General features: G+C 31.6%; 1 protein-coding gene across 2 annotated transcripts in view; it reads right to left on the bottom strand.

Moving 5' to 3' along the window:
- Positions 1-3,779: 3,779 nt before the first annotated feature.
- The window catches only part of LOC148601934 (cation-dependent mannose-6-phosphate receptor-like), a 29,042-nt gene continuing 18,669 nt past the window's right edge, over positions 3,780-14,152 (bottom strand). Inside the window, exons 4-6 of one of the 2 annotated variants that reach the window (XM_088554659.1) lie at positions 13,519-13,661; positions 12,921-13,047; positions 3,780-7,841 (exon numbers count right to left, since the gene is read on the bottom strand). In XM_088554659.1, the coding sequence (XP_088410785.1) occupies positions 7,722-7,841; positions 12,921-13,047; positions 13,519-13,661 (390 nt within the window). In that variant the 3' untranslated portion in view covers positions 3,780-7,721. Of the gene's footprint in view, positions 7,842-12,218; positions 12,397-12,920; positions 13,048-13,518; positions 13,662-14,152 lie in introns of those variants that run through there. The other variant, XM_088554660.1, reaches the window with a different exon arrangement.

The raw sequence follows: 14,152 nt of genomic DNA, 5'->3' as shown, positions 1-14,152 counted from the left end.
AAAGTATATATTTTTCAAAACATTATATGATGGAGATCCATAAAAATAAGATAAATATTCTTTTCTATTTTGTTATGAAAATATGTAGCCATGGTAACATAATAAAAAAACACATCAGTTTTTATAACAAATTTTGGGTGCCTTCCCTAAATTAATTGTCAAAAAGCAGGTTTTCTAAAATATCAGGCACTTACAAAAAAAGCCAGAAAAAGTAAGTTGGCACGGTATTATTATTAAAAAAAAATAAAAAGTGTACCTTTTTCTGCTCATTTGTTCATGATTTTAATTCTTAAATGTCGTGTGAAATTTTGCATTCTTGAAAAACAGCCTGTTGGTGCATGGAAGAGAACCCAATCCGGTGAGGACCCGAATCTTTCCGGATAGCTTAAAGCATGTATATTACACCTCTTTACCTTCACAAGTGTTGCATCTATTTACGTACGATTGCTCTACTACCCACAATCAATATTTCCACCAATTTTCACCTCTTATTTTTAAGATTCACAAAATTAGACCGGGTCAGTTTTGTGTACGAAACAGTGCAACTAAATCCCATTGTATAGTGCAACCTAAACCTAAACAGTTTTGGAAATATATGCAAGAAATGAGTGTTTAATCCCTGCTCTATTTTTAGTAACAGTGGCCATTTTTTTTTTTGACTGATCAAAACTCCAAATGGTCATTTTTTTGCAGGATACTCTATGGGACAATCACGCCAAGTTTTATTCAAATCCATACAGTATTTTCTGATGAGAAGATATTTAAAGAATTGTTAACAATGATGACAGACGACAACAATTACGATGGACACCAAGTGATGGTAATAGCTCACATGGCCTATGGCCACGTGAACTAATAAAGAAACTACAGTTGGACTTTATTTTTATGTAATATTCAGAAGGATCAAAAGCCAAAAAGATGATCCGATTATTTTTTTTAATGATCACAAATACATGCACCTGCTTGTTCTATTACAGAAATGAAAATTCGGTGTTTTAATTGATATTGCTTTTGAACTGTTTTTTCCGCAATATTATATTTTTCAAGTAAACATTTTCCTTAACAGACACACACAGCAAAGAACATAAAATAACCAAAATAATATCAAAAGCAACAAAAGTAAATGAGCAACTTGGACTCCACTAAAAATTGGGAGCATGGACTAGGTGCACCAGTATGTTATGCGTCTTCTGCTTTTCTAGAAACACCCATCATACATATAATCCAGAATGTGAATAATCACAAGGGAGCTTACATCAGTAAATCAAAATACTCATGTACTGAATCAATTTATATCGATCGTTTGAATTTTTACGTCTTATAAAATCGTCAAATTGCATAAATGTGGGATAAAAGCAGGGATCAAGGAAAGTACATGATCGAATTGAAACGTATCTAAACACAAGCTTATTGTTGTAAATGGTTAATATTGATCTCTAATTTATTTTTTTTATTACCATTTTGATTACGAAAGACATATTATAAACACACAACACGATTTGTGATGCATTATAGCATGCAGTGCGCCAGTTTACGTAATATTCAGGTTCGATGATGGTTTACATGGAACACCTAGATGAAAATTAATACAAACCATCCAACACGCAGCATCATTAAACTACAAACTACTAGTTGGCCTTTCCCAGTTTCTAAATTTTCAAGTCGAAATTCAATCTAAAGATCTCCAGGTCGAAACTGTCTGTCAAACCATTCAAACTTAAGCCACAATCATTGAAATAAAGCATGTCCTTAGATACATGTCCCTCTCAACTAAGTAAATTTCTCAGTTGATAAGCTATATAGCTCGAGTCACACAATTCATCGCATAGACACTTATGTGTCATGTAAAAGCGCTTAGTTTCAGGGCACCTATTTCGAGAGACACGTACATTAACATAAACGTCAACGTTTTAGAATATAATTTCAACAATTATGTCTTGTGCGGGAAACACTCGCCATGCACTTTCAAGGTCCTGAAGCATCTACAGCTCTATCATTATGGTCAAATAGCCAAATAGAATGAGTATTTCACAAATCAATAGCACCAGACCACAGACTGACACCATACCTAAAAAATGCATTATCGAAATTCCTATGCCATCGTCTATAAACAAAGTTTCATTTTTATTTATCATCTCCGGGCTTCCGATGTCATGAGGTGTTAACCGTAATAAAAAAAATACGGTGGGTGATAGATCAGGATAGTTCCAGGGGTAATGCTACCCATTTTGTTAAAATTTAGCAAAAAAATGGGCGGCAAATAATAGCTTTGAACAGGGAGTGTAGTTCCTGTCTAGAACCCTTTTCTTCATATATACAAGTTCCTTGATTGGAACCACTGCCTCTTTTTGTAAATATATGGATCTGCCAGGCCCTGCATGAAATAACTGAAGACAGCTCTTCCAATTGGTACTCAGCATTGCTCTTTTTCATTTCTATGATTGATGACTATTTATAGTCTCGCAGGATTTTCATTTCAAGCTAACCATCAAATGGTTTATTGGACAACTTGTATATATAGACACATTTAACAAAATATAATGAACGATTGGTTAATTCGGGTAAATGCGTAGTAAGACATGTAAACAGGCAATGACGAGGTTAGAGATCAACTATTTTTAATTGGATTGTTGTTAATGAAAACCAAATTAATCAGCACATTTAGTTTGAAGTAAAAGTTGTTACTTGGGTTTGTTTATTGGTGTAAATAACATAGCATTAAATATGATATATTAGAAATACCTTTAAGTGGACCTAACTATCTGCATTTGAACCTTAATAGGGTATGCCAATGGGACTATTTTTATGCGGTAGTGTAAGATAATTGCAGATGCTAACATGCTTTACAAATCTAAAGGCTCTGGCGACTGCTATATCAATTCTGATCTTCGATCTAAATTGATAAAAATCAATTCACTATTTTCATGAAATTTGCTGAAAGCGTTATCAAGTAACGCATGTACATGGGGAAAATCATCATTTATGGCAAATGGTCGATGAAAACATGATGAAGAACAAAAGTTAAAAATTGGAATTAAGGTAGATCATACCTAATATTACTAGTACCGGTAGATGAATGTTTCCAGTTTTTCTAAAAAATGACCTTGAATGAACATACTTCAGAACTTTAATATAAAATACATTGGTCACTGATCTTATTTCGAGATAATTAATTGAAAAAGGCATTTTTTTTTATAACATTTTATATGGATTCTGTAGGGTATTTTCACTATTTCGCATTCAAATCAAAAACTGGTAGACTCCTTACACATTTATAAAGAGTATTTTTCATATTTCAAAAAGAAAAATGGGGTTCACCAAACTCTTTTTTTCTTGTAATATCAAAACAACTAAAACTCCCATTACATTTCTTTGCAACATTTTCCCGCCAATTATCTCCCTTTCAAACGGACTATTACAGCACACATTTGTAATTTCACATTCAAGTTTTTATGTGAAAAATTCTTTCAAAATATTTTGAACATATTATTTTCAGATCATTTAAACACTAGAATTTTATTTAAAATATATATATCTGTATGATTTTACAAGATGACAGAAAAGATTACTCTGTGTAATAGGTATCATCTATCTTAAAGTGCTTTTTCGTGGGAAAAAAGAAAGACAACTAATAGCAAGGTAAATAATACACAATATAGCTTACAGGTACAACATGAAATAAAATTCTTCTAAAAGTAGACACCATTTATTTAAATTAATTTGTGAGTAATTTCCAGGTAAGACATCATGACAAAAAGATATAGTGAGTAATGTCAATATTGTATTTCCATTTTTATTTATCAAAAATGTTTATAAATAATTATAACAGTCAGGCAGATATTCATAAACCTTATTCCCCTGTTGTAGTAGATGAATAAATAAATGAAGGATATCTATTCCTAAACCACTAAGGATTAACAAAAAAAGTTAAATGCAAGCAACATCCTACAAACATAGAAACATTTAATATTAGTCTTAGGAAAATATCAATAAACTTCATGAACTTAATTAATAATATAATTAACTAACAAAGTAAGATGGTAGTACATTAACCAACACTCAAGTGATCAATTTTGACCAAATTCTAAAATTCCTTCCAGAAAAAAATTTTAAAATTTGTTTTACCAACTTTCTAAGCACATGATATTATTTATCAACAAACTCTCTTTATCAGGATAAAATCAAGACCATGTTTTGTTGTTATAATAGACAGGAGGTTCCAAGGTATGAAATCAAACGTTCAGTAGAATATTACTAGGGATAATAACTTGGCGAAAATATAATTCTCGATCATATATTGTGTACATGAAGCAAGATCTCCACTTCGTAAGATATTAATCACATAGTGGTGTTCTGCATGATTTATCAGATTTGTTGGTTGTTGACTAAAGGACCTGTGGGATCTATATACATTTATGTGGGGTAGACCAGCAATTTAATAAGTTCACTCACTAAAGGTAGCTTTAAAGTAAATAATTGCATACTCAAAAGATTGATAAACATAAATGAGATTTTTCTAAATTTGGTCTTTTTAGCATTGTATATAGTCAATGCATCTATAAAACTTAGAAACTATTTAAATCAATCCTGAAGCATCTGTGATGTACCGTAGATATTTTTTGACCGCTTACACCCTGTATAGGGAAAAGGTGTGTTCCGCCCATTTTTCCATAGTGCATTTCAACCTATTTTGACCTATTAATATCTTAAGAAGGCAAACTTTGCAAACACTTTGATGGTTGTTTCTGGAGATTATGCGGTATAATTACTTGGATTATGCAATGAAATCTCTGAGTTTTTCCCTTCATGTGCCACACCTTATACACATTTTGCCCAGTTCTTAAATGGAGAAATACTTCTCTATTCTTTAATTATTATACTGTTTGTTTAAAATACAAAAAATTATTATGCAGAGTTTTAATTTGAAGAGATATTTAACTTTGGTCTGAAGATCATTACATTTCTGGCAAACAGTGTGCTGTAATAAGAATTCCTTCTTTCTGCATCCACCATTATTGTAAAGAGTAGCCAAAATGGCCATGTAGAACTGATTTATAATAGAAGTAAAAAACATTTTTCAAATAAGCCTACCTAAATTGAAGAAATTACGTATACGTATCTAGCAAATTATCATTAGGAAAGTCATACTAGTTCCAATATGTTAAAACAGACATAATTTCACGAACAAAGCACCCAAACAAAATGGAAAAAAGTACTGTAAAAGACCTTAAATACCAAGCACTTTGTAATGATGAGTATTATAATTATTACAATCATGATGTGATCTCCCTCAAATAGTATAATTACCATGAACAATGAAAACAGATAATGATTTGGATTTCATAGAAAAAAGAACAGATATGTTGAAACATAACAAATGCACCAGTATATAACCAAAATACAAAATAGTAAATACTTCCACTACCATTTTATACACAATGTAACAGTTTTGACAAACAAAAGGAATTATTATCGTGTAATTTAATTTCAGATGTAACAAACTTTCTCAATGGATGAGAAATTTTGTCTATCATCTCAAAGACCAAATTTTGTTATGTGACTGTGATGTCATCAACCTTTTTTATCTGATTTACTCGATAAATTTGGTAATAAAATTATATCATAAGGAATTACTGCTATTTTTGTTTCGCCTTTTTGAAATAACCTTAATGCCTGTGGTGCACACTTTAAAATAATCTGTGTAGCAGTTTTTGTGTACTGAGTAGTTTGCTCCTTCATTGCAACATTTTTTATTGGTTGAAATTTTTTACTCAATACTCAATTAAGTAACTCAGAATAGTACTATCTGTTTACTCTAATTTTTGATACTAATAGCTTATTATACAGTTTAGTGTGACTTACAGGAGTCATTATCACACAGCTATATTTATCCACCAATGCCAACCCTGTATTTAGGTCACAAGACCATCCAGTACCTGTCTGTACTGTACAACCAGACGTTTCATAGTGGATTGTATATCAGTAGGGCCAACTTTCCCTGTATTATGCTCATGGAATAAACTCATGAGTATGGCACGCAAAATTAACCCAAACCCTGTTATCCATGAAATTTTTGGATATTGATCAATTTTTTAAATTAACCCTACTTGTGGTCAGAATCCAGGGGAAAATGGCCCTTTACTGATCATAACATTGATATGAAGTTTGTATGGGTTGTTCTAAAAAAATGTCATACAAACAAGTGAGTAAACACTTATAAATGATAATGGACATATCGTATAAGGAACAATACACAGGTTATAATACAATAGAAAACAATACAGAATATATTGCACTCTTCAATATTACACAGAATACCTATATTGAACTCATGGCTCAACCAATCCAAGTTTCCTGAACAATATTGACTCATATAATATTTTCCAGTATTGTACAGTAACTATAAAAAAACCTAGTATTGTTGTATTGGAAAACCCATATTGGAAAAGCCACACATGTGGAAAGTCCAGTATGAGTATCAATACAACATAGAGAACTACAATATTCCTGTACTGAACACTAAAAAGTATCTTCACCTATTTATTTTACAGTAACATCCAATATGAAACTTCAGTTGTACATTATGGAAAGGTAAAAGGTGGTCATGTGACATAAACCAAAGGTCACCAATGGTTAAAAAAATATAGCTGATAAAAAACCCAGCATTGTAAAACTATTAACCAATTGTTAGTTCTTAATTTACAATAACTTGGGGTTGATACATAAACAGTGAAATATAATAAAATCTTTCATCCTGGTGGGGTTGTTGTCTTTTTGACATGTGCACCATATCCATATTTGTTCTATTTGGCCTTTAAACTTAATGAAGTGTGAAAGAGATTCCCCAAAATGTGAATCTTTTATTCTTTTAAGGAAGTAAAAAACCAGACCAAGTTTGCACTGTGTTAGAAACAAAATGTGTCTGCTTTGAGCATTACCATTCACATTTCAAATAACATTATTTTAAAAAGCAGAAAGTTTTTCAGCATGTAGAAGGTAATAAAAAGCCGATATCCCAAATTAACATGAATTACTAGCTAAGCAGGTATATAAAATCTGCTGAAGTACAAATTTCAGGGCATTAAAAAGAAGCACTAACTTCAACTTGGGGTGACGTAATATAGAAGTAAAGATTAAAAAGTACAAAACAATTACACTAAATTTTGAATGCAAGACATGTCATAAAAACACAACTAAAATTAATGTCACAGCAATAAATTTCCAAAAACAAGACAATGATATTCAATTTGGAACATGTACATTCAAGGATATAATCAAATGAAATAAAAATCTGACAATTCACACAAAAATAAATCTACAATTGTAATTTTTTTTACATTTACATACATTTACCACTCATTTATTCTTCATATCACAGACAGCACTTAAAAATTATCCTCTTGTATCTTATGACATGTATACTTACAATGTAGGAAATAAAATGTTATCTAAATAGCAACATTAAAACAGAAATTCAGGAATGTTCAAAAACTTTGTGGTTCCTGTGTAATCATAATTACATGGGAAACACTTAAGTCAATGGTAACCTATAAGCTGTTATTGAATCAACAACAAAACCTGAAAACAGTGTCGAGCCACTAAAGACATCCATAAGATATGCAGCTTGGTCATGACAGTGTAATGTTCCTTCTTAGCCAAGTCATAACTGCCAAGTGACAATCAAGCAAGTTGCCATAAGTTACAGAATAAAGGGTCCTAGCTCACATAGGCAGTAAATGGTCATCACGATCATCCTCCTCTTGTAACATGTCATCCCCAACACCCTTGTACTGTTTAGGTGCAGGTTTATTACCTGTTCTACAGACAAAGTTACAGCCATCCTGTAAAAAACATCAAATACTCTCACTATGTCTTCAATAGCACAAATTTTCATGTTAAATACATCAATTAAAATCAAGTCATTTTGTCATCACCTTCTACTTCCTTTGCAATTGACTCCCATCATAAGTTCGCAGCAGGGACCAGAATTCCTAATTATAGGAAAGATATTTAAGTACCATTCTGTGTAAGAATCAGGCAATTGGTGGCACATCCCTTTTCCTAATTTATTCAGTTTTGCCTAAAATATATTCAGTACAACTAGAAAACAACTGAGAGCTATTTAAATTTATCCTGAAGCATCTGTGATTTAGATATTTTTTACTGCTTGTATAGCTTGAAAAAAAGTGCAGGAACATTTTCCTGCTATATTGTATTCCAACTAAATTTGACCTATCAATATCTTTAAAAGCAAACTTTACAAACACTTTGATGGGTATTGCTGGAGGTTATGAAGTATAACTACTTGGAAAACGCAAAAAAAAATCTCTGTGTCTTTTAAGAGAAGTACTTAAAGCTCTATAAATGTTTTTTTTTTTTTTCTCAAAACAGCTACACAATAATTCTTACTAGGTTAAACACTATATGTATATATATTACCTTCTTTTGAGAAAAAAAATAAACAAGGTTTTTAAAATCACTGATAGCAACTATTTTCACTGTTTTCAACTGAAGGTATTGTGATTTAATTAGTTTTAATCAGTGTTAAATTGTTTTCACAACTTTCAAAACATTGAAGTATACTTTTGTGGAAGCATTTTGACAATTTCTTTTAAGTTTGCAGCAATACAATGAAAATATCAATATTATTTTAATCTTGTTAATATTATATCATTAATAACATATTTTGTTAGAAAACTGGGGAAAAAAATTAAATTTCAAATCCTTCAACAGACAAATTGAAAAACAATGACTTTTGATAGAAAGTCACCTTCTGCAGTGGGAAAGTTACTTAGCCTAAAATTCCAAACCAAGAATCAGTTTTAGCACAGTATTCATTTGAAAAATTTAAATATATGTTCATTTTTGTCATCAGAATATCAGAGCCTACATAACAACTACTACCTCAAAGTCTGAATTTTATTTTGAAAAATTCTTCAGAATATTTTTCAGATTTTGTCAAGACATTTTCTATATGGTGAGCCAAAGGCAAAAATTAAGTAGAATACTATTAGTTAAACGAATAGATGCAAACTGGAATAAAAACTGCCACATACTGCTAACTAAAGCAAAGAACTGAGCACCACTATCACAATGAACATTTGATTAGAAAAATAATAGTTTTACACAAACTTGAATAGATATGTATCATATCAGAAATATTTCAGGTATTTGAAAGTACAGCTGGTATTTACAAGCCTTCTTCTTTTCTTATCCAGTAAAACCTGTCTAAACCAGAACCCATCTAAACAAAAAACATGTCTACACCAAACCCTGTCTAATCCAATCATTGTCTACACCAGACCCTGTCTAAACCATACACTTTATGAAGTCCTTTGATATCAGTATAAAAACATTTTGAACCTGAAAAAAAACAAACCCCTGACTAAACTGAAAAAAATACACATTCCAGAAGTGGTCTGCTTTAGATAAGTTTTACTGTTCATATGATAGAGTAACAAGCTGGTACAGCACTATTTTTGAGTGTGAAAGTGTAAAGATTGTTGCATTATTGCTTGTCAATATATTTGAAACTAAGAAAAGCACTGTTTAATTACAATGCTCAAGGCATACCATTTATCTAGAAAACCAGTATGCAATCATACTTTTCTTTCTCAAATCTAAATCAGGTCATGTAAATTGCTATTGTGAATTAAATACTCTGTGCAATGACAATTTATCATTTATGAAATCTTTAAGTAGTTATGACAATACCTATTGTGTCATGAGAATTAGGGTAATTTAACATAAAAGAAAAATCAGAGCCATATGATGTATATCATTCTGAGTTATTCTTTCAATTAACAAATGTAAGTTTATCAGAATTAATAACATTAAAATATATTTTTACAAAAGGCTATTTTAAACCTGCTAAATATTCTTAATAAAATTTTTTACAAGAAACCAATTTAAGAAATTAATTGTCGAGAAATAAACCTTCTACATTACATATTTTACCCCTTTTTCGTCATTTTTTTTCTGCAGAATGGTAGGACCATTGACCCCATTTTAAATAGCAAGCTTCCCCTAGCAGCGAGTAACAATATATCCAAATTTTATGACATTTCCCTACAACGAAAGTTATTTCAAGGAAATTAAAAAGTTAACAAAGTTGACAACAAAAACCATGATGATGACCGCATCACAGCATAATATGACTGCAATTTTGGAGTCATAGAAAAACAACAGTATTGAGAATCATCCAATTGTGAAGTTTTATCTTGAAACAGAATGGGCACTTCTATCACATACTCTAGGTAAGGCAAAAACTAATCTGAAATGATAGACAAATAAACAAAATCTATTCCACCAATCTGAGTAGCACAAGTTAGGTACAACATCATATGGTGGAAAGTATATATTTACAAGGACTAATAATTAATTGTTATTTTGTAAACAAATACTAAAAACAGTATATTCTTTAACTCTTACTTCTTAAAAAAAAAATCAGGACAGATCCCCTTAACACCTTGACAATAATTTGAATATATGTGTACCCTGAAAGAAGCCTGATGATTTTCATAAAGTTTGTTTCAGTGGTCCAAAACCAAGTTCGAACTGTAACTGTATGTTAAATAAACATTGTCAGGTACAGTATTACAACCATACAAAAACACTATTTCATCGTTTTTTTTATGAAATGTCCTCTTGAAAAAAATTCAATTAATTCTCTTGAAAAACACCAACCAAATGGACATTATACCAACTCACAGTGTGGTTCAATTGGACATAATACCAACTCACAGCGAGGTTTCAATGGACATTATACTAACTCACAGTGAGGTTTAAATGGACATTAAACCAACTCGCAGTGAGGTTCAAGTGGATATTATACCAACTTGCAGTGAGGTTCAAGTGGACATTATACAAACTCACAGTGAGGTTCAAGTGGACATTTTACCAACTCACAGCGAGGTTCAAGTGGACATTTTACCAACTCACAGTGAGTTCAAGTAGACATACCAACTTACTATACCAACTCGCACTGAGGTTCAAATGGACATAATACCAACTCACAGTGAGGTTCAAGTGGACATTATGCCAACTTGCAGTGAGGTTCAAGTAGACATTATACCAGCTCGCAGTGAGGTTCAAGTGGACATTTTACCAACTCGCGGCAATGTTCAAGTGGACATTATACCAACTCACTACACCAACTCGGACTGAGGTTCAAGTGGACATTATACAAACTTACAGTGAGGTTCAAATGGAAATAATACCAACTCGCAGTGAGCTTCAACATTCTAGAATTCACATTTTTATCCTTAAGAGCAGCTCAAGCTATATCTTTTTCAGTTTTAAAGCAAGTCTGATCATAATTTGTAAAAATTCTAGAATACAAAAGTTCTTCACATATGGCAGGAATATTTTTAAAAAAACCTAAGACGTAAACAAAGCACATCAAACTGAGGTAATAGACAGCTTTGCGTCAATTTCAAAATGATGCAGCCTTTCCTATCTTAGAAAAGCTATGTTTTGATTTGAATAATACAAAGAGAGCTATAATTTTTTCCAGGCAGGAAAAGTTCTTGAACAGCTGATGGAACAGCAAAGAAAGAGGCTCAAGTACATGCCCAATTTTTTTTCCACGAATGTATGATGAAGCAGACAAAAATTGAAAGGAATGCATTGAAGATGATTGTCTATTTTCAATGATTGAAATTAAAGTGTTAATTCATGACATTTACAAGTTGGGTTCTATCGATTCACTTATATGCTGATAGCAATCCTTCAACTTATTTCACTAAATAACAAACTATAATGGAGAAAATAACTATTTTAGTCCTGCTGTCCTGTCAACTTTATGCTTGTGACATCACAAGCACAAACCAGAAGTACTGATAACTAAAACCAAAAAAAAAGGAGTTTTACAAGGAAGGACAATGGAAGTTCTTACAACAAATTATAAACAGCAAAAGCTCTGTTTTGAAGGTTTCATGTACACAGAAAAAAGTGAAACAGCTGACAAACTGATATGGTGTTGTGTTAAGGGAGATGATGCTGTAAAATGAACAAAAATACTACATATCCAAATATCCTAGTGTGTGGAAGCTGATTGTCCACATTTCCTGGTGTGTGGAAGCTGATTGTCCACATATCCTGGTGTGTGGAAGCTGAATGAGACCCAGCATCTATAAAGGCAAACAGATCACAACCATCTTGCTACAGAATAACAGAGGTCTGCCCAACTGATATACACAGAACTACACAAGCACCCATACAACTTACTTGAAGACGGATCATCTGGTACCAAGATCATAGTCACAACCATCTTGCTACAGAATAACAGAGGTCAGCCCAACAAACATACACAGAACTACAGAAACGCCCATACAGCTGACGTAAAGATGGAGCATCTGGTACCAAGACTATAGTCAAGTTCTTGTGAGGTGTTAGCTACAATAATCGTGGTGGTCAGCCCAACATTTAGACCTTGTTTGTGAGTCTCTTATAAATATAATACCTGTATTACTGTATAATGTTGTGCTTTAACTTCAACCATATTTCTTTCATTTTTAGAGCTTAAATGAACACTATGTTTTATTGATCTTAACCTGTATTTTATGGTATTCAACAACTGTACATAGTTTAAAAAATATTTATAGATCTGTTCTCAAGTAATATTGAAACCATTGGGGGATGGATTGACTTGCAATTTTTTTAGGGTATGACAATAACACCATGCCAATTTGTTTGGAAAGGTGTAAAAAAAGCTTTGTTTGTCAAAATTTTGTATTTTCAGTAGGAATGAATAAGATTTCCTTGAAAACTAAAGTAAGCTCTATGCATACTTAAATTTAAAAAAAAAAGGCAAATTTCCACTTCAACCCTGATAATTTTTTCTATGAATCTAAATTTTCATTTCCTTCCCTGTTACGGTTGATTCTGCTAACTACCAAACCATACCAGTATATACTTACAGCCTGAAGATTGCCAAAATCTTGCCAGAAGCTGTAGTTAGGTATTTGTTCTCTGCCTTTAGCTCCTAATACCAATCTATTATATAGGAATCCTAGAGCTAGATACAACACAACAACTACAATAAATCTGAAAAAAAAAAAACATGCAGAAAATTATTACAATAATGTTTTCAAAATGTTCTATCTATATATAAACTTTGAATTAACGGGTAAATTTTAGCGCCATCTTGTTTTTGTGGTTTCAATTTTTGTGATCAATCTACTTTTGAGCAGTTTTAAATATGTGATCTTACCCCAAATTGCTGTATTATGTTTTTACAATAAAATATTCACAAGAGTTTTATTTTTATGTTACAGGTATAACCTTGAAAATAGCGTAAATAAAACTTCTGCAAAAATTTCACAGTTTACAGTATATACATGTATATATTTCTAGTTGAATACATTCAGAGATCAAATTTAAGATTCTTTATCAAAGGTTTTCACCAAAAGTTTCACTCTTTTTCCTAAATTCCTGTAGTATCGTAAGTAGTTTTCCATTCTCAGAATAAAGACAGGTTTATCTAATACTTAGTATGAGAGTCCTTGAATTACTTACATGATCACAAAAATTGATCCAAGGCTGAGACTGACAGTGACAATTGGATTCTTTTCACAAATAAGACTGGTTCCCATTTCAAACAAGTAGTAGCAATCTGTTGATTTGTTTGTCTCCTCTTCTATTATATTAATCTTTTCTTCCTAAACAAAATATTCCATCAAATTAGTTCTACTTCCCAATTTTTTTTAAAAATTATCCTATCTGTAACATTCACAAAAAAATTAAAGGTGAGGAGAAATGTCCATGGGGCAACATTAACATAAAACACACATTAAAAAGCCACAATCAAATCTTGAATATGAACACAGACTGACATATAAGCATGCATCATCCACTGTTAAAAAAAGATTTACTAAGTAACATGAGTAAATACATTGATTATTTATTCAGAGAGCTTACTGTGTCATTGTATGATATTTCAGTTTAATGTTTACCTTACATTAAAGGGGGTATGGCCTTACAGAACTAGTTTAACCCTGCTGCAGACATGCTGCTGTCCACTATCAGGATGTGCCAGTCATAAATGTGTCTTAGTGTTATTTTATTTTTAACTTTATTTGAAGAAATGTCATGGGGCAACATTAACATAAAACACACATTAAAAAGCCACAATCAAATCTTGAATATGAAC

This window comes from Perna viridis, chromosome 12 (genome assembly GCF_037379345.1).
Source record: "Perna viridis isolate PV_CMFRI_1.1 ecotype Kerala chromosome 12, ASM3737934v1, whole genome shotgun sequence".
Taxonomy (NCBI): domain Eukaryota; kingdom Metazoa; phylum Mollusca; class Bivalvia; order Mytilida; family Mytilidae; genus Perna; species Perna viridis.
This window is presented reverse-complemented; position numbering and strand designations above follow the sequence as displayed.